The sequence below is a fragment of the Sceloporus undulatus genome, chromosome 3 (assembly GCF_019175285.1).
Source record: "Sceloporus undulatus isolate JIND9_A2432 ecotype Alabama chromosome 3, SceUnd_v1.1, whole genome shotgun sequence".
In the NCBI taxonomy this organism is placed as follows: domain Eukaryota; kingdom Metazoa; phylum Chordata; class Lepidosauria; order Squamata; family Phrynosomatidae; genus Sceloporus; species Sceloporus undulatus.
The window spans coordinates 273,699,834-273,721,499 of record NC_056524.1 but is presented as its reverse complement, the minus strand read 5'-3'; the positions used below and the strand labels follow the sequence as shown (position 1 = coordinate 273,721,499).

Genomic DNA, 21,666 nt, shown 5'->3' with positions numbered 1-21,666 from the left:
AGGACTGCGTGTATCATTTAAACAACATACCTCCAAAGTGACCCGAAGCAGCTTTATTTTGGCTTGTCTGTTCGGGCCCTAAGTATTACTTAACACACACTTCTGTGAACCCAGGCAGAATTTCAGGCTCATATACTTTACCTCTTCTTCTTTCCATGTGGCTGGCATGTGTTCTGAACCAGAATTTAGTTTCATTGTCTTTGGTTCCTGAATTGTTACTAAGGACAATTTTAATGTTGTTTTAAATGAATTATAGTTATTTGCTTCGAAGACGGCATTTATATACGCTACCGTACTGATGGTAGTCTGTTTAATTTAAGCCGCCTGAGGCTTAAGACTCTAAACTAGTCCGTGAGCTGCTTTTTGCTGATGATGCTGCCCTCGTTGCCCATACAGAAGCAGCTCTGCAGCGCCTCACATCTTGTTTTGCAACAGCTGCAGAGCTCTTTGGGCTGGAAGTAAGTCTGAAGAAAACGGAAATTCTCTACCAGCCGGCACCACAGGAAGAACACTACCATCCCCACATCACTGTAGGCGCATCTGTGCTTAAGTCCATCCAGCAGTTCACCTACCTGGGAAGCATCATCTCCTCAGATGCCAAGATTGATAAAGAGATCGATCACAGACTGGCAAAGGCATATAGTGCATTCGGAAGGCTTCGCAAAAGAGTCTGGAGTAACAAACACTTGAGGCAAAGCACAAAAATCAGTGTGTATAGAGCCATTGTACTGTCTATTCTCCTCTATGGGTCTGAAACATGGGTCATCTATCGCCAACACCTACGACTCCTTGAACACTTTCATCAGCGCTGTTTACGCACAATTCTAAATATACACTGGACTGACTATGTGACGAATGTTGCTGTCCTTGAGCAAGCAGGGATCACCAGCATTGATGCCATGCTATTGAGGACGCAGCTGCGCTGGGCAGGACATGTTTCTAGGATGAAGGACCATCGCCTCCCCAAAATAGTATTCCACGGTGAACTCGCCAGGGGTCAAGAGCGTAAGAGGGGCGCCCCAAAGAAGAGATACAAGGACTCCCTGAAACAACATCTCAGGCTTGGCCAGATAGATCACCAACAATGGTCCTCCTTGGCCTCGCATCGGGAGGCATGGAGATGCACTATCCATGATGCTGCAGCCTTCTTCGAAAGCTCACGCCGAACGAGCCTTGAAGAGAAACGACAACACAGAAAGAACCGCAACCTGGAAACATCACCCAAGGAGACTTTCTGCTGTGCTTTCTGCAACCGGACCTGTTTATCCCGAATTGGCCTTTTTAGTCACCAACGCGCTGCTTGTACAAAGCGCGGGATGAGTCCTTCCTGAATCTTCGTTTGCGAAGCAAAGCCAGAGAGAGATAGTTATTTGCTAAATCAGCCAAATGTTTTAAACCATAGTTGGTTAGTTTGTATATTTAAAAAAAAAACAAGCTTGAAATCTAGGTAAATACAACTAAATGCAGTAAAAGTCATCTTCCAGGCCGCACAGGAAGAAGGTAGAGTGGAAATACACGAACCCAAGACTCTGCTCAGGCTTGGGAGAGATTCACACTTCTAATACTAAATCCTGGAGTAGTGTATGAACCAGCTCAATATCTGTAGAATTGCAAATGCAGCTGTACTTGCAAGATCATTTCAGCTAATACTCTTTGATGCCCTCTTGCTTTTCTTGTCTGGTCTCTGTTATGTGAAAACTTCAGATAAATCGCTGCAAGGGATCTAGTGTGGTCACAGTTTCATCTGGGACCAAACATCATTCACTGAAAGGGCATAATAGTTATTTTGATTCTATTTTATATATTAATGTTGCTGAAATTTTCACCCTCAGATACAACACTGTGCTGAATGACTGCTGTCTCAGACCTGATCTGGCTATCCTACCAAACGGGGACATGACAGAGGTAGGGATCTTGTTTGACAGTATTGATCCAACATTCTAGAAAGACTTGATGGCAGACAGAAGGACCTGGCTATGCTTGTGAATTAACAAAGAGCTCCTCTTGCATTTTGCCAATTTCACTAAATCTCAGTGTTGCCTCATGTCTACAATATTGAATTTGTTCTTCTTGTGGCATTTGTATATTTTATTAAGGGTAGCATAGTAATTACAAAAATATGATCAGATCACATGTGCATTTAAGTATATGTTGCAAATATAAAACTTTAACACCCACAACAGTTTTAGTTTGTGATTATGCATTTGTCTGCCCCAATATGTAGGCAGATAGGGTGAATGGTGAATTTGATAAGATATTTCTTTTGAAATAGTCCTCATTCTGTGTACTAGTTTGTTGGCCAAATCATGTTGCTTTCCTCTTTTTAACTTCAGTAACTGCTTTTAAATGTATGGCTGCTCATGCCATTTTAATATTTAATATGGTTTTAGTTAACTGTAAGCTACCTTGGGTCCTGTGTGAAGAGAAGGGTATCAAATATATTAAATAATAAATAAATTAATATAATCATTTTTAAAAATGTTATCTTTTAAAGTGCCTTGAAAAACCCTCAGCTCAGAAGGCTGTATAACATTACAACTGAATTATTTCCAAGGATGTATGAGACCAATCTGCATTATGCTTAAACTACTGGGTTTAAATATGGAGATTCTAGTTCATAATTGGTGCTCAGTCATCATGTTTACTACGTCTGCATCTGCACTGCAGAAATACTCCTGGTTGACAGTATTTTAACTACTGTGGCTCACTGCTATGGAATTCTGGGAGTTGTAGTTTTGTGAGACATTTAACTTTCCCTGCCCCAACAAAGTGTAATTCCCTGGATTCCTGCGCACTGAGCCATGGCAGTTAAAGTGGTGTCAAACTGAATTATTTCTGCAATGCAGATGCTGTCTTGAGTGATTTTAATCTAGGCCAAGAAAAACTGACCTGTTGATCTCACTGGGTTTGAAGAAGCATTGAGAATTTTGGTGGAATGGCAAGATACACGTGGAAGAAATCAGTCCCTCTGTCTTGCCTTAAATGATATCAAAAGAAGCATTTTAACAAAGCATATTTAACCTAGATTGGTGAGCGAGGTGCAAACCTGAGCGGGGGGCAGCGCCAGAGGATCAGCCTTGCTCGAGCCCTGTACAGCGACAAGAGCATTTATATCCTCGACGACCCCCTCAGTGCCTTGGATGCCCATGTTGGGAACCACATCTTCAACAGTGCAATACGGAAACATCTGAAGTCGAAAACGGTTCTCTTTATCACACACCAGCTACAGGTACACTAATGGTCTCCCTCCAACCTTTTGCATATGTTTCATGGAGTTTGGGTGACAATAGCTACTGGTTTAAAGTAGCTATTAATTTGTATAGGTGAAATTGCCTTTTTCATTACAAAGAGGAGTGGAGGTGGGTTGGGATATGTGGTGCCTTTATATAAGAGTGTCCAGCGTGATGTAGTAGTTTGAGTGTCGGACTAGGATAAAGGGAATCCCGGCTTGATCATGGAAATTCATTGGGCGGCCTTGGGCAAGTTGCACTCTTTCAGCCTCAGAGGAAGAAACCCCCATAAATAGGTTTGCCTTAGGGTCGCCATAAGTCAGAAACGACTTGAAGGCACTCAACAAACAACAACCTTAGTGTAGCCAGGAGAGCAAGACAACAAAGGGAAAATGAATCCTATATCACAAATATCAATAACAGTAGTTGTGTGTACTGCAGCAATGGAGAGTGTAAGAAAATGGATACTAAAAAATCAGAGTTGTTATTGGGGTAATAGAGGTTGAGCTTCCTAAAGAGAGACTGCAGCTGTTGCATGTTCTTTACTTAGAAAAATCTCAAGCCTTATAAAACGCAAACAGGGTGAATAGAAAGAAATGTCCTGAAAAGCACAAGAACCTGGATGTATTTGGTGAAGCTGGTTTGTTTTAGGGTGAAGAGATGTTTGCATGATGTATAGCTAACCTATGGGGTCAATTACATCCTGGTATTGTATTGCCAGTGGCATAATAAACATGGGAAATGGGGGAGTTAGGCACACTGTGTGTTAAGTGTTCTTCTCCTTGTCGTTGGTATTCAGTACCTCGTGGACTGTGATGAAGTGATCTTCATGAAAGAGGGTTGTATCACCGAGAGGGGAAGCCACGAGGATCTGATGAATCTGAATGGTGACTATGCAACCATTTTTAACAATCTGCAACTGGGAGAGACTCCACATATTGAGGTATTTATCCTTACCATTTCTGTGCAGTAATTTTCTGTTGTTACATATTACAAGCAAACCAATAGCAAAATCGTATTAAAACGATTGTAAAAGCAAACAATTATTCCAACACCTAAACAAACAGCACCAAATTAGTACAATAACTTCCTTTTTCATCAGCCTGACAAAAGTGCGTTTTGAAACATAGTTTTCTCATACTTGTGAAGTCATTAAAGTAGGCAGAGTGACCTACCTTCAGAAATGTATACTACTTGTATTCCATTCTGTATTCTAGTTACTTTAGTTTGAGGAAATGTGTGACAATTGGGTTTGCCAGAGGGAAACTAGAGAGGGCTCCTGTACTTTTAATGGTTGTGTAGAAGAGGGAATTTCAGCAGGTGTTGCTTCTCACCTGACCAGGTAAAAGTCCCTTTTCTACACAGTTATTATAGGTGCTGGAGCTATCGCCTGTGTTTACTCTGACACCCCTAATGACAGCGGCTGGAATCATTGGGGACTTGCATCTTTGTAAGTGGAGTTGGGTATGTGAGAATTAGAGTTGGGCAGTTCTGTAATGTTCATATCCAGTAGAGGGTTGATGTTATGTCACTATGTAGGGAAGCCAGCAAAGTGGCTGATACACAGCCGGACTGGTCTGCATCTGTCCTCCTGTTGTGTGTCAGGAATGCCAGGGTGCATTGGGATACTCTTGCCCATATCCTGTTACTCATCTTTGCAGAGTTTGCACTAATAGGGTTGTTTAGCACCTGTGCTACATAGCTAAGTATGCACAAAGTTACAAGAGGATTCTGGCCAATATCTATTTTTCTTCTGCAGAATTTATTTACATTAGCATATTGACCGGCCAGCCAGTTTTATTGAGCTGTAATACTATTTATATTCTGGGGGTTTTTTGGCCTTAAAGCTTCCTTCGGTATCTTACATAGAAGAATGAAAACTGAATTTAAAAACATTTATTTATTTACTTTACCTCCTGCCTTTGCCCCAGTATGGGGCCCAAGGTAGCTTTTAACATAGATTAAAAGAAAATACAGCTAAAACTATTCATAATAAAAAAGTTAAAGACAATGAAACAGGCAATCATATTAACAATGCCAGTTTAACAGTTTAACAAGCATTTGAAACAAGCAAAATAAAGTGTGGCACCCCGATTGAAAGGCCCTTCCTGTAAGTGTCTTAGTAAAAAAGGTGTTTGGAGAGTGGGAGGGAAGGCTAATGCCTGGGAAGGCCCTTTCATGTGCTCTCACCAAATGAGAGAGCCCTCTCCCAGGAAATGTAAAAATATGGGGAGACTCATGTGCAAAATGGTAAAACCCAGAACAGGATAAAACAGAAATGGGATGCATTTTTAAAAAACCAAAACATAACATCTGGATTGTGCTAGTTTCCTGGTAGTTTTTGCAGCATGAATGCCTGGAGAGGTAAAGTAGCAGTGACTTCTCATACTTCCAGCTGTGCTGCAGGATATTAACTGCTTTCATACCGAACTCAGGGAAATTTCTGCTGAGGCCTCTGTTTTGAAAATTGCAGTGATAAACAGTTTGAGAGCCCTTGTAGGGTTAATATATATGTGATTCTAACCAAAGCTGTCCTATGTCTTTCTGTTGAATGTGATTTATAGTGGACTTTGTCTTTTGAAGTTTACATACCTTTCTTGTAGATTAATGTAAAGAAGGCAACAAATAGTTCATTGAAAAGGCATCAAGATAAAGGCACCAAATCAGGATCTGTGAAGAAAGAGAAGGTGGTCAAGAAGGAAGAAGGTACATTTTGCCAGGCAGAAATTAATACACTCATCTCTTCATATTTGTGGCTTTGATATTTGCAGATTTGATTATTCACAGATTTGATTAATATGTTCTTTCTAGGAATATCTAGGTCCTCCAATGCAACTCTATGGTCAATTTTAATTAAAACTTGCACTGAAAGACTTAGGCCTGTTACAGACTGCCAAAATAAAGCTGCTTCAGGTCTCTTTGGAGGTATGCTGTTTAAATGATGCATGCATCCTAAGAATCTGGAAGCTGCACCAAAGCTGCACTCCAGTGCTTAGGAATGGAGTGTGGCTTTGGCGCGACCTCCAGACTCTTAGGACCCATGCATCATTTAAATAGCATGACTCCAAAGAGACCCGAAGCAGCTTTATTTTAGCAGTCTGTAACAGGCCTTAGAGATTTCTAGAGAGAATACTTTACTCGGCATTTGTAACTCTTCCAGTGCAGGTTCTGTGGTCATTGTTTGTCGGACGTTGACCACAGAGTTTTTACTCTCAGGTAAAAACATGGTGTTTTTGTTATTTGCGGTTTTTCCATATTCACGGGTGTTTTGTGCCCCTAACCCTAGCAAATATGGAGGGACAAGTGTACACATTTCCATCTGCTTAAAAGGAACTTGGGTTTGAAATTGAATTCAAATTAAAAACAATAATTGTAAGCCACTCTGATAGCCATTAGGGCTGAAGGGCGGGATAGAAATACCTAAATAAATAAATAGAATGATCTAATGGATCATATTTCCTTTTCTCATCTGGTACGTTCCAGACAATGCTTAGAGCAGTTGAAAATTAGTTTAGATGTGAACTCATTATTATTATTATTAACCTTTATTTATAAAGCGCTGTAAGTTTACACAGCGCTGTACATCAATTTTTTAGTCAGACGGTTCCCTGCCCTCAGGCTTACAATCTAAGAAGACACGACACAAAAGGAGAAGGGAGTGGTGGTGGGGAATAGGATCAGGTCCAGCAGATCTTTTCCACCTCCGAGGCCTGGACCAAGGCAGATGGACTGGAGGAAGGGCTTGGCTTCTTGATGGATGGTTAGAAGGAGGCTTCCTGGGTCAGAGAGGGGCTCACCTCTGGGAATGCTTCTCTAAACAATATAGTCTTTAATTCAGTTTTGAAACTGGGCAGAGAAGTGATGAGGTGTGCATGTGGGGGAAGAAGGTTCCAGGAGTAAGGGGCAGCAAGCGAGAAGGGACGAATTCGGGAGGGGGCAGTGGTAGTCCTACATTGTGACAGGAGACCCTGACTACCAGAGCGGAGGGTGCGAGTAGGAATGTAAGGAGAAAGAAGGTCAGATAAGTAAGGAGGGGCCAACCCATGGAGGGCTTTGAAAGTCAGTAACAAAAGCTTGTACCGGATGCGAAAGGGGAAGGGGAGCCAATGAAGGGAGGATAAAAGAGGAGAAACATGGTCAAAGCGGCGAGCGGATGTGACAATACGGGCAGCTGAATACTGGACAGATATTAAAGGATGGAGGTGTGAAAGAGGAAGCCCTGTTAGAAGGAGGTTACAATAATCTAGTCGCGAAACCACTAGGGCATGGACTAGAGTCTTGGCAGTAGAGATTGAGAGGAATGGACGGATCTTGGCAATGTTGTGGAGAAAGAATCTACAGGTCTTTGCGGTGGCCTGGATCTGGGGAATAAATGACAGGGAAGAGTCAAAAATGAAGCCAAGACTGCGGGCTTGATGAACCAGTTGAATAGAAGTGTCGTCGACAGAAACAGAAAAGGAATAATGAAGGGTGGGTTTAGGTGGAAAGACGAGAAGCTCAGTCTTAGACATGTTGAGCTTCAAGCGCCGAAGCCGCATCCACTGAGAGATGGCAGTCAGACAAGAAGAAACTTGCTGTTCAAGCCCCGTCGAAAGGTCAGGGGTGGAGAGATACAGCTGAGTGTCGTCATTATGCCCTTTAATTGCCATTGTGGTTTTTTAATTGCTTTCCTATCACAAAGATGTTAATTAATTAAAGAATCCATGCCAAGGAGTATTTGTTACACTTGTAGACCTGCAGTGAATGCCTTCAAAAGGTGCATTGCTGTGTGGGCTTAAGATCATTTTGAGAATTGATAGAACTGTGTTTATAGCTCCAACTGCCTGCCTGAAAGAAGAAAAAGCCCTCCTTCCGACCACCATCTTGAGGCGGAGAGAGGCCTGTTATGTTTTATTTTGACTTTGTATTGTACCTCCTGTTGTACACCGCTTTGATCTAATTTGGAAAAGTGGTATATAAATAAACATTATTATTATTATTATTATTAGGCAGCATGTTCAGTAGAGTCTGCTTCTAGTCCTTACAGATGTTTGTTACTTCAATAAATTTGTATGCTGGCCATCAGTGTAAGCATTCTGAAAGAGATCTATGTGATTTTGATGCGGAAACCTTGACAATACACAATTCTGGATATTGTGCATTAGTCTGTTCACTCCTTGCACCCTCTCTTCTGTGTTTGTATGTGCGCTTCAGGTCAGCTCATGCAGCTGGAGGATAAAGGCAAAGGCTCGGTCCCCTGGTCAGTTTACGGCATCTATATCCAAGCCGCTGGAGGCCCTATTGCTTTCATCGTCATCATGACGCTGTTTATACTGAATGTGGGCAGCACTGCCTTCAGCAATTGGTGGCTGAGTTACTGGATCAAACAAGGCAGTGGGGTAAGAGCACTAGGGGTGGGAAGTTCTTCTTCATGAGAAGGGACAAACAAGTCTGTTTTGAATAAACCCTGTTGGCACAAACCAGGGCGAGTTATAGACCACCGCTTTGAGGCGGTCTGCCGCCGCCGCCGTTTGCTCCGTAAGGGAGCCGTCGCAGCCACACCACGTCATTAGCGCCGCGACACGTTCGGACGCACAGCGTCCGATACGTAAAGATGGCGCCAGCCGTGTGGAACGGCCGGTGCCATATTGTACGGACAGAGTCCGTATTAGAGCCAGGGGCGTCTAGAAGAGACACCCCTTTTTTAAAATGGGACGTCCTGTGGACGTCCCAAGTGGCGGTCTATAACCCGCCCAGATGAGCAACCCTTTGAAGCTGCCCTGCATCTACTGTAGAAAGGGGCCTTAGTGTTTAATGCAATATTTTAATCTCAAACTAGACTTGGTATAAACATCCTGTATTCCAGCTTTTTGCTTATGCCTACTGGGAATTACTCTGGCCATAGACTGATGTAGATGGAGTAGGTTGATAGAGCCTAAATAGTATGTACAAATGGAAATATATAATAATATGTAAAAATTACATCTAATATATCAGTACAGGCAACACTAACATTCTTCATGTTTAAAAAGTGAGGAAGTGTAAAATGAAAGGCATGCATATCCTACTGAGTAAGTTGGGTGTCTCATTAATTTGAAAATTAAAAAGGGTGGTTGTCAGATGAAATTTTGCTAGTCTTGACAATTCCAATGATTGTGGTGGAAGTGGAGGACAAGTTTAGTCTTGCTAATAATCCCCACATGAATGATCAAAATATAAAATATTTCCCTGTAAATATCTTAACATAATACTTACAGACTTTTGGTAATATAGATTAGTATTACTGTACCCAGGTGGATTTGTACCTTATTATAGTTACTGGAAATATTAGTAAGTAGCTCTTTGATGGGAAAGGGGGTAGTTAAGCTGATAGTGATTATGTATAAAATGAGTTAAGAGCCAGTAATCAAACTGTTAATAACTATTTCTAGGAAGGTTTTCATAGCGGAGCAGTGCCAGGTGGCTGAGAAACACCATTTGTTGGTCCAGTATTTAGAAGGAGCTAGGAAAAAGAATGGAAATGAGAGCTCTAAGTCTAATTGAATATACAGTCGGCCCTTCTTATACGTGGATTTGCCATCCACAGATTTGAGCATCCACAGATGGCAAACCGGGAAATTGTCCCCAGTGGCGGCGTGCGTGCATGCATGCCGCCATTGGGGACAACTTCTCTCTCCTCCCTTCCTCTTTCCCTCTCTCCTTCCCTATTTACCTTGTCAGTCACCTCCGCTGCAGGAAAGGCCAGGGGGTGGTGTTGGAGGCCTCCAGCCCACCACCCGGCAGAGGCGGCGGCAGCAGTGGCGGAGAGAGGGGCTGAAGCTTGCCCTCCAGCATGGCCTTCCCGCAGCCACGGCTTCCACGCCACCGCTGCTGCCACCATGGAAGGGCTGGGTGGCGGGCAGGAGGCTTCTTGGCGGTGGTGAGGTGGCTGAGGGCACGAGGAGGCCAGGAGGCCGCGCTTTGGCTCTACCTCCTCGCTGCCACCTTCGCAAAAAGACCAGGTGGTGTTGGAGACCAAGAAGCCTCCAGCCCGCCATCTGGCCCTTCCACAGTGGTGGCGGTGGTGGTGAGGAAGCTTGGCTTCATCCTCTGCTGCCTCGTCTTCCTCTCCACCGCCGCTGTAGAAGGTCCAGGTGGTGGCCTGGAGGCCTCTTGGCCTCCAACTCCACCACTCAGCCTTTCCCGTGGCGGTGGCGGAGGCTGAGGTCACGAGAAGGCTGGGAGGCAGTGCTGGAGGCCTTGGAGGCCTCTGGAGCTGCTGCTCTGCCTCTTTGCCATCGTGAAAGGGCCGGGTGGTGAGGAGGCGAAGCAGCAGCTCTAGAGCCATTCAAGGCCTCCAGCACTGCCTCCTGGCCTCCTCGTGACCTCGGCCTCCTTGTCACCGCCACCACTACGAAAAGGCCAGGTGATAGAGTTGGAGGCCTCTTGGCCTCCAACTTCACCACCCTGCCTTTCCTGCGGCGGCGATGACGAGGAGGAGGCGGCGGTGACCAACAAGGTAAGTAGGGAAGGAAAGAGGGAGGGAGGCAGGGAGGGAGGGAAGGTAGGAAGGAGGGAGGGGGGAGGGAGGGGAAGGTAGGAAGGAGGGAGGGAAAGAGGGAGGGGAAGGTAGAAGAGAGGGAGGGAGGTGAGGGACTTTTGTCCCTAATGGTGTTGCGCGTGGGGGTCCGGAACAGATCCCCCGCATAATAATAATAATAATAATGATAATGATAATGATAATGATAATGATGATGATGTTATATTTATGTTTTCCCGCCTCTCCCTGTGGATCGAAGCGTATACCAAGGGCCCACTGTATTGTGGATAGTGTTCTAACTAACCTGGTGTTTATGGGGAGGTTGGCCCTAACAATCTTATTGCAACAATTGGAATGAACAGTCCAGTTTGATTTGTTGGTCTAAATAATTGTTCTTATGTCAGCACACACATATTTAGTACTGTTTCCAAATCTACCAACATATCTGAATCTAGCTGATTATAGAAGGGCAAGTCTTAGAGATGTTGGATACATTTGAGAGCTCCATTCTGGTAACTTTTCAGATTTGTACACTTAATAAGAACATACAAAGAACCATGCTAGATCCGACTGAAGGTCTAACTAGTGATAAATGAAAAATATTTAACATATGTCACTGCTCTTTTTTTAAAAAACAGAACACTACTTTGAATTTGGGAAATGAAACAGTTGTAAGCGACAGCATGAAGGATCACCCTCATATGCGTTATTATGCCTCCATCTATGCGCTCTCGATGGGTGTCATGCTAATTCTGAAGGCTGTGCGTGGGGTTGTCTTTGTTAAGGTATGTCTGTCTGGGGACAGAGGGTGGATGGCTTCTTGCCTGGGACTATAATAGATAAGGAGGTTGGGAGATTGTTTCTTTGTACAGTGCACCAGCGCCATGCACGGATGCATTCTACATGGCTTCCAGCTTACGTGGAAGCCGCTTGGAGAGGAAAACAATGGCCACTCCGCCACGTGCACATGCCCCACTATTTTCTATGGGGCTCGAGCAGAAGAGGATTTTCCTTTACATGGGAGGATCCAGAACAGATCCCCGCGTAAGGAGAGAGCCCACTGTATATTCAACTGCTATTGTTGGAACCTTAATTTCCTGCATGTGAGGGGAAAAGGAAACTTCTTAGCCACTATTTTTGAGAGAAGTTAGTGAGAGAATTGATGGGCCTCTGTGAGCCTCCACTGAAAGTCTGTAAGTGTATACACAAAGTAAGTGTATACACACAAAGTAATTGCCTCTACTGTTTTTGCAGGGGACATTGCGGGCATCTTCCAGACTCCATGATGAGCTATTCCGACGTATTCTTCGTAGTCCTATGAAATTTTTTGACACCACGCCTACAGGGAGGATTCTTAATAGGTTTTCCAAAGATATGGATGAAGGTAATTGATCTGACTTAATGGTTTGGTTATGGACAGATAAGTGACCGGAGAACACAAACTACTTCAACTTTTTGGGGAGGGGGAAGCAAATGATATATTTGTTCTCCTGGGAATGAGCCACTTCAGGCGGCAGACAGAAATCTGGAGGCTCCTCTGTGACAAAAGCATCCTGTTTGTGGGGAGCCTGTTTCTTGGAGAGAACACAATCTTTTTTCCTTCCTTTAACATCAGACTTGCCATCTGTGGGATTATGCAGGTGTTCAAGCAATGTAATCTAAGCTCGTGTTGAACTAATAAGACCTCTGTCAAATGCTGTTCCAGTACCACATGGTTTTTCAGTCCCCCAATCTTTCTTTTTAATTCTTTTGAAGTTACATAAGCTGTGACAAGCTTATGTATAAGACGAGTTGCTTCAAATCCTTACTATTAACCTTCTGATGCTCTTATGAAGAGGTGGGTCTCTATCCCCAGGGCAAGAGTAGAATCTGTATTTGTGAAAGAGGATTTATTGATCCTGTGGTGCATAGGCAGAAGCCTTTTTGGCTGAAGGGCACGGAATAAATAATCCAAGTAAATAAAGAAGTAATATTGCCCAACTTGATTAGACCTTTTATGTTTAGTTTCCTTTGCGAAGACTTCCATCTCTGTCCATTTCTTCCAGTTGATGTCCGTCTGCCATTTCAAGCTGAAATGTTCATACAGAACGTCATCTTGGTGTTCTTCTGCGTGGGAGTGATCTCTGGTGTCTTCCCGTGGTTCCTAATGGCAGTTGGGCCCCTTGTCATCCTTTTTACAATCCTGCATGTTGTATCTAGGTAAACAACAGTTAGTTGTTCAGCGGTTTTTCACACGTGTTACTCTAGGCAGGTAATTTATTAAATAGTTTGCAGTGTCAGGTCTTTCATTTCCATTTCGTCCTCTTTTTATGTCCGCAGAGTCTTCATTCGAGAGCTGAAGCGCCTGGACAACATCACACAGTCTCCATTCCTTTCACACATCACTTCGAGCATACAAGGCCTCTCTACAATCCATGCCTACAATAAAGGGCAGGAGTTCCTGCACAGGTTAACATTCTTTTCCTTCTCTAAAACACAGTGTTTGTATGCTGCTAGTGTTTAAATTCTGACTGTTAACATTTGACAGCGATCACATAAGATTGAATGCTAGATGTTGTACCGTTTTTATTGTGGGGTGGGGTCCTTCCTTTCTTTTTAAAATGTTTTTTTTAAAAAAAAACTTATTTATTTAAATTCCACAGAGAATAGTAAAACAACTACAACAACAACTTAAAATGAAATCCTTTCTTATAGATACCAAGAGCTGCTAGATGACAACCAAGCACCATTCTACTTGTTCAGCTGTGCAATGCGTTGGCTAGCTGTCAGACTGGATATTGTCAGCATTGCCCTCATTACAACCACTGGTTTAATGATTGTCTTAATGCATGGACAGATCCCTTCTGCGTATGCTGGCCTAGCGATCTCCTATGCCGTTCAGGTGAGGTCTTCCCTTGTCTTTCAGCATGTATGAAATTTTTGATTCTGATTATGAGTAAGGATGCTGGGAGTTGTACAATTAAAGTGGTAGCTTGCTTATTCAAGCTACCTACTTGTGGCTTCAAACAGTTTGCCTTTTTCTTTCCTTTCTATCTGTCTGATCCCTGAAAACAGTCGCTAAGTTGCTGTGATGACATGGAATATGTCAGTAATAATATTTTAATGTGGCTATTTAGAGAATCATTTATAAGTGTATCAGCAGAAAGTCCTATGTTCTGTTCCCTGAACATCAGGGGAAACTGTGTGGTCAAAGAAGGGATAGGATAGGATTATATTTAGTGTATTTTATTTTTGATGCTTATGCTTCAGGACACAGAAGTTGCCAGCCAATGTCTCCTCAGCATAGTGTAAATATCCACACATGGAGATTGTTTTGTGAACACTATGCAACCACTATGCAGACTAGCAATGTTGCACAACACGTTAGTGATTAATGCCATTTAATTGCATTGCATAATACATGATGCACAACTTGAGTGTACAATATAGGATGTTCAACTGCAGCACACAGTGCATAACTGCAGTTCACAATTTATTCAAAATCATTTACAGAGCAACATTCTGACTGGCCTCCAGTCAGGCACATGGACACATGTAAGCCACGCTACGCATATGGGGCCAAAATGTCACAGCTGTTCAACACAGATGTTCTACCAGTAGCTAAAGACAAGGCACAAATGAACACACTGTCTGCACAAATCTGCTTCTGCAACTGTTGCAGGAACGCCTCTCCCTACACAATCCACCCCGCACACTCAGAACATCTGGGAAGTGCCCATAGGGCATTCACTGCCGTGGCTCCTAAATTGTGGAATGACCTACCGGAAGAGATCCATCTTATTACCATCTTAGATGCCTTTAAGAAGGCACTTAAGATGGATCTCTTCTGGTGGGCTTATCCACCGGTTTATATATAAGAGATCATGACAAAATGCTCCACTCTTCACTACGATTGTTTGATTATTTGATGACTTTGCCATTTTATAGAACTAATAAGAATGTTTGTATTTCAGTATTAATCCCACCTCTATCCACGGAAGAGGCGGGAAATATAAATAACAACTATTATTATTATTATTATTATTATTATTATTATTATTATTATTATTATTAGAAAGCCTGTGTTGTGCTATTGTGCCATTTTGGCCTCATACACATAGCATGACTTAAATGTCTCCATATCCCTAACTGGATGCCAGCCAGACTGTTGCTCTGTACATGATTTTGAACTAATTGATGAAATTTAAGACCGTTAGAAGTTGAAAATTGATTTTTAAAATGCAGCCAGTCCTTTTATGTGCCTCTCTGATTGCTACCATTTCATTATCTAAAGTACGTACAGTCTTGGATTGTGGAATAGGATAATGACTCTGTTACAGTATTTACTTGGCTGAGTACATAGTTAATACCACTTTGGCCTCAATCCAACATCCCATTAGCATAAATATCTGCAGGCTGGCCTATGCTATGCTGAGCAGTATTTCTCCACCCGTCACCCCTTACTGTAAAGCCCCAAAGTTGCCTTGTATGTCCAGTAACCTTTGTGACAAGCAGCCAGAGAGCCTTAGCAATGCTGTAGTCCAGGGGTAGGCAACCTTTTTGAGCCGGGGGCCGGGTTGGTGTCCCCCAGACAACGGGGGGGGGGGGGGGAACCAAATAATTAAATAATATAGGACAGCATTTTCAAATGTAGGACACATTTTTTAAAAATCGAGGACATGCCAAAAATCTAATGATTTTTTAAAAATGTTAATAGAAATGCATGTTTCTTAGGCATGATCAAAATGGAGGACATTTGGGCATTATTCCTAGACAGATGGCAGAAGTGTACTTCCCTTTCTGGCCAACCCCCCCCCCCCCCCATTCCAAACAGCACATTTGGGCATTGAACATGGCTTTACTTAAGTTGGCCTCTTGCATATTTCAGATGCTTATTGCATAACCAAACTCTTTGGGTTTCACACTGAACATAGGTTCACATGGCTATGCTTATTGAACATGTCAAGGTGGTTTCACCGTTCTTGGACCAAGTGTACTTCTCAGAAGTGTGTACTTGGTCAAGGGACTTTGGTTTTTCTTCACTGCGCATGAGTGTAAAAATCACAGCAATTTACATTGGCCTTGCCTCAGAGGCTTTCTGATATCAATATCACCATTAAAGAACCAAAAACACACAGAAAGGGCACTTTGGAAAGTCACACTCTCTTGGCTTCAGAAACAATGTGTGCATGCCTCTCAAGCTGACTCATATCATCATCATCATCATCATCATCATCATCATCATCACACTACCACTGTCAAAACAAGGGAGACTTGTTAGCATTAAAAGCACCCAAAACACACTTTGGAAGGTGACACTCTCTCGGCTTAAGAAACAGTGCCTGCATGCCTCTCAAGCTGACTCATATCATCATCATCATCATCATCATCACACTATCATTGTCAAAGCAAGGGAGACTTGTTAGCACTTAAAGCACACAAAATAAAATTTAAAAAAACCTTGAGGCCTCTGGCCACTCACCACCTCCTCCTTCTGCTCCTCCTCCTCCTCTTCCTCCTCCTCCTTCTTCTGCTCCCCCCTCCTCCATGCGCAGCGCGGCCTGGGGGCGGGGTGGAGGAGGCAGAGGAGAAGGAGGTGGGCAGCGCGGGGCCGCAGGGAGGGTAGCACGGGGCCGTGCAGGGAGGGCGGCGCGGGGCTTCCCCCTTTGCCTCCTCTGCCCCAGGCCGCGCTGCCCTCCTCTTCCTCCACGCGGAGGTGGAGGAGGAGGGCGGCAGCGCGGTTGTGTGGCCCAAGAGGAGGAGGAGGTGGTGGTGGCGGCAGCAGGACTGGGCTGGGGCCGGTCCTGCCGCCTCCGTGGGCTGCATCTGGCCCGCGGGCTGGGGTCAATTCATGTCTGGATATGGGAGATGTAGATAGATACTTCTCTGATGCTGCCTGTTTGCTGCAAATGGCTGTGAAAGACAACTTTGGGGCTTCACAGTAGGTTGTGAGGAGGGACTTTCGGTGCTGTGGAGAGAGGAGGGGAAAACTAACCCCTGGACCTCCAAAAAAAGGACTTTGGCATGCATGCATGGAACTTACACTTGTGTGTGTCATTAATGTTGTTTTTTATATATGTGGGATATACACCAGAATATAAATAAGACATCTTAACTAATTAATGCCGCAGAGATTGTGGTGTCTGTGGCTCAAGTCTTCTTTCTTTCCTACTCAGCTAACAGGCTTGTTCCAGTTCACGGTCAGGCTGGCTTCTGAGACAGAGGCCCGCTTCACCTCCGTGGAAAGGATTGACCACTATATCAAGGTAGCAATTTCTCAGGGTTTTGCTCATTGCTTGTCATGTTTCCAGATGGCCTGCCTCTGGAAAATGTCACCAGCCACCTAATTATATTTTAATACTGACTTTGTGTTGACCTTGTGACTGGTGCTGAAAATTAAACATGAACATTTTGTGATAGTGGACAGTGATTTAAATAAATTGTCTTTGTTTTGGACTGCATTGGCATAATGGCTCTCCCTTTGCTGGCTGAACTCAAGAAATGCTTGAAGGAGAACAGTGTGTGTGCATTTACTTAAAGAAGTGTTAGACTTCATTACTTTTCTGGTTGTGGGGAGGATGACATCTTGTGCTGATGGCTGATTTCTTCCACTCAGGGGTGCTCTCTCTCAGTTCTAGAAGTTTCTGCAGCTGAACAGAACAAATTTAAACTGCTAGTAACACTCAGAGGTTTATAAACTCTTGAGACCTGACAGAGAAAGTTTGTTATGGCTCCTCCTTGTGTTGAGTATATTTTAAGATGGTTGGAGATGAATTCTCCCATCCAAATCTTACAAAAGGCTCAGCCTCAGATTAGGGCAAGGCAGGATATCAGCTCCTTTGTGACCAGAAGGAATCCTTTCTCAGACATGGGAGGATTATAGCCTGTTCAGGTGGATGTTTAACAACGTCTTGCATTTTGTATTCTGCCTTACTTGCCTTTTATTTAGACAGCCACAGAGTGAATGGTGTCAATCTTATAATGCTGAATTATAGGTGTCAATGGAAGGTGTGAATCCTATAATCCTGTAATTAGTAAACTTGAGGGAGAGTGCCTGAGAGCAGGTGACTCTGTGTATGTTCCCTCGTGTTAACCTGAGTGCAAAGGGATGTGAACAGGGGTCACTGACTGCACTAGAATCCCTTTGGGGGTTGATAGGTCAGGATGATATAGCCTTTCAGCCATCTTCTCCACAGATCTAGAACCTTCCTCTTTGAGGAATGATCTTTCAAGGACATGAACAGGCAATTTGTATCCCTAAAATTGTTCAGGAGATGCAGCCTCTTCTATATGATGTACGCTTTATATTTTTAGTGGTGAGATTGCAATTTTCTAACAAAGAAAACAGCCAGTGGGTGAATCCAACCAAATATCTGTTCCCCGTGTGCAATGATTCCCACAGTTTAGTCCTCTAGGTGTTTTGGACTTTGACTCCCAGAAGCCCCAGTCAAATTGGCCACCAGTCAGGAATTCTTGGAGCTGAAATCCAAAATGTCTGGAGGACCAAAGTTGGGAACCACTGCCCTAGCAAATCCTACTTCTGTTTCCTTCAATGTACCATGAGTCCATACTGTCCCTATCCCTAACCACTGGCCAAGCTGGCTGAGGCTGATAAGAGTCAGAGTCTGACAAGAGCTGTTGGGCTCCCTGCTCTAAAGCATCGGGTCCTGTTCCTGCTTTCCTGCTGTATAGATTTCAGTTCCTGATAAATTCTGAAATGTATTGTATAATGAATGCATAGCTACCTATTTTTCATTAAGAGGATACATTCCCAGGAACACTGTTTGGCCCAAAGGCCTGACTCAACTCTCCTCTCCCTTTCCCCTGTCAATTTCCCAGACACTTTCTCTGGAAGCTCCAGCTCGGATTAAGAACAAGGCTCCTCCTCCAGACTGGCCTCAGGAAGGAGAGGTTATCTTTGAAAATGCAGAAATGAGGTATCGGGAGAACCTGCCGCTTGTCCTCAAGAAAGTCTGCTTCACTATCAAACCCAAGGAGAAGATTGGCATTGTGGGGAGGACAGGGTCAGGTGAGGACAGATGGACCTAGCCAACTTCTCAGGAAGCTCACATCCATTCTGTCTATGTTTGTGTGTGTGAGCTAACTGCAGCCATCTACTGGAAGGCTGTGCAGGTAAAGATGACTGTTTCTGAAGAGCAGCAGTCCAGCTGTTGTGTTGTAGAAATCTACTTGCTTCGGTGTCAGAATAGGCACAACAGAAACCACAGGGACTAATGTATTGTCTGTGCATGCCATACATGTGCATCCTTGTTACTAAGTAAGAAGCTTCTCTTGCTTGAAACTTCTGAGATTACTGGTAGAATAGGTGCCTTTTGTGAGCTACAGAGATGTAGACATGTATTCCTGTTTGGCCTGTGGGTCTGCCCATAGCAGTTCTTTATCGCAAAAGGGTGTTAATAAATAAGAGGTGTCTGGGCAAACAACTTCACAAGCTAGTAGTTATGATCAACATCTATATGAAGCTGTTGGGAGAAATCATCTGTAGACATGGAGCGGGATGTTATCAGTATGCTGATGACACCCAAATATACTTCTCCATGTCTCGGTCATCAGCGATGACGACAGATGGCATTTCTCCCCTCAGTCAATGTCTTGCAGCAGTAATGGACTGGATGAGGGAAAACAAGCTCAAGCTGAATCCAGACAAAACAGAAGTACTTACGGTAGGGGCCCCCAAACCAGGTATCGGGCCACAACCTCCAGTCCTAGAGGGGTTCACGCTCCCCTCAAAGGACTGTGTTTGCAGCTTCGGGGTGCTTCTTGACTTGTCGCTTCAGATGAGGATTCAGGTGAATGCGATGGTCAAGAGTGCCTGTTATCAGCTCCGGCTGATACATCAGCTGCGCCCTTTCCTGGAACAGGGTGACCTCGAAACTGTAGTACATGTGCTGGTAACCTCAAGACTTGGATTTTTGCAGTGCGCTCTATGTGGGGCTACCCTTGTGCCTAGTCCAGAAACTTCAACTGGTGCAGAATATGGCAGCCAGATTGATTACAGGAACAACTAGGAGTGACCATATTACACCTATATTAAAATCACTCCACTGGCTGCCTGTTCATTTCCGGGCACAGTACAAGGTGTTGGTCATTACCTTTAAAGCCCTCCATGGCTTGGGCCCAACCTACTTAAAGGGTCGCCTCCTTCCGTACAATCCGCCCCGTACCCTCAGCTCCTTTTTCTGCGATCGCTCCCACTTTATGGAATGACCTGCTGGACGAGATCAAATTGCCAACCTTGGGAGCGTCAAGAAAGCTGTCAAGACGGATCTCTTCTGGCAGGCCTTCCCAGAATAGATCCCGGCCACGTAACACTCCCCCCACAGACATATATAAGCAAAGACTCTGCCCACCATTATTTTATTATTGTAGTATTGTTTTTAGATTTTTATTGTCTGTAATTTTAATAGATGGAATTGTTTAATCCTTTTTAAGGGGGGGGGAATTGTATATATTGTATTTTTTAAAGGTTGTACGCCACTTTGATTGTGGAAACAAAAAGCGGGATATAAATTAAAGTTTTATTATTTATTTATTTATTTATTTATTTATTATCACTGTTCCAGTTTCCTTCAGTCCTATCACCTTTCTTCTCAGCCTCTGTTTTGTAGGTGACCTAAATCTCTTCAAGCTGTTTGCCTTGAGTGACAACCATGAAACTGAATATTCTTGTTTTCCTCTCTTTTCCATTTCTGCCATATCTTTTTTCACTATACTGTGTATTGAACAGTAATCTGTTGTATTAAACCAGGGCTGGGCAACTGTGTTCCATTACCTCCCTACAAGATCTTGGTGGTCTATGCAGCCCCACCTTTTAAAAAACCACAACACTTTTTTGTTCATTTTAAAAATTCAAGATCCCCCTCCCTTAGCTATAGTTCTAGGCTGTCTTAGACCCAGAGAGGTCTTTATTAAACTAGAAAGTTAAAAATCTTGGACCAGAATTACCCATCCCCAACATGGCAAAAGCATGCATTATGATAATGATAATGACAATAAATTAATTGTGCAATTGGGGCCTCAAAATGGTTTTTGGTGGCCAGATACAGCCCACAGGGCACACATTGTCCATTTCTGTATTAAAGTATGAACTGTCTTGAATGCATTGGGAGAAAGGCTGTATAAACATGTAGTACACTAGTTAGAACTATTTTGCTCTAAACAGCTGCACACATCAGTGGGGGAATACTATTCAGATATTCATTTATGAAGCCAGATCAAGCTTCTAGGTTTAGTTGTGTATTGTCATAGTGGTTGTGAATGAACAAGTGTGTTGATGCATGTATTGCTGATTCACTTCTGCTTCAGTTCTCCTCCAGAAAGAGTGACTACCATATATACTCATCTATAAATCTAAAAATGTATGCCCCACAATTGACCCCAAAATCCTAGGTCAACTTACTTACAGGTTAGTATTGTAATGTGACAGCAGCTCTTCCAGATTTTCTGTCCTGGGCCAAGCAGATAGAGTCCTCGGTGATTGATTGATTGATTGATTGATTGCTGTTTCTCTCCCACTGCCTTGGGAGTGAAGGCTGAACCACTGAAGCCTCCTATTGACAGCTGCTTCTCTCTTTCCGCTCACATACACACACTGAAGGAGCCTCCAAGTTTTACACTTGACCTATCCATGGGTCATGTCAGAATCCATAATTTTGGCTCCAAAAACTTGCCCTTCATATATACATGAGGTCAACTTATAGTCGAGTATATACGGTAAATAAACTAAAAAAGCTCCTCCTCTGATTGTTGCTTGATGAGCAAACCAGGTTTGATGAGTAAGCCATTAGGGCATTCTGGTTTATAATTTGGACTGAATTAGGAGCCAGGGATTGCTGTGGGCAAGCGCCATCACCCTTCCATACTCTATAAGCCACAGCTCTCAATCCTTGTGCCTTATTGTGAGGAATGAAACAGCTCCTTGTGATAACACCAACTTAC

General features: G+C 43.5%; 1 protein-coding gene across 5 annotated transcripts in view; it reads left to right on the top strand.

Moving 5' to 3' along the window:
• Nucleotides 1-21,666, top strand: part of ABCC5 (ATP binding cassette subfamily C member 5) — an 85,832-nt gene that overhangs the window by 55,553 nt on the left and 8,613 nt on the right. For all 5 annotated transcript variants that reach the window (XR_006103070.1, XM_042459957.1, XM_042459958.1 and 2 more), the window contains 12 exons: nt 1,833-1,905; nt 3,026-3,229; nt 4,030-4,173; nt 5,834-5,936; nt 8,424-8,608; nt 11,367-11,513; nt 11,983-12,112; nt 12,774-12,927; nt 13,048-13,176; nt 13,423-13,609; nt 16,884-16,973; nt 18,547-18,736. Coding sequence is in view for 4 of the 5 variants with exons in the window: in XM_042459957.1 (XP_042315891.1) it covers nt 1,833-1,905; nt 3,026-3,229; nt 4,030-4,173; nt 5,834-5,936; nt 8,424-8,608; nt 11,367-11,513; nt 11,983-12,112; nt 12,774-12,927; nt 13,048-13,176; nt 13,423-13,609; nt 16,884-16,973; nt 18,547-18,736 (1,736 nt within the window). In the remaining variant the exon portion in view is untranslated. The remainder of the gene's footprint in view (nt 1-1,832; nt 1,906-3,025; nt 3,230-4,029; nt 4,174-5,833; nt 5,937-8,423; nt 8,609-11,366; nt 11,514-11,982; nt 12,113-12,773; nt 12,928-13,047; nt 13,177-13,422; nt 13,610-16,883; nt 16,974-18,546; nt 18,737-21,666) is intronic.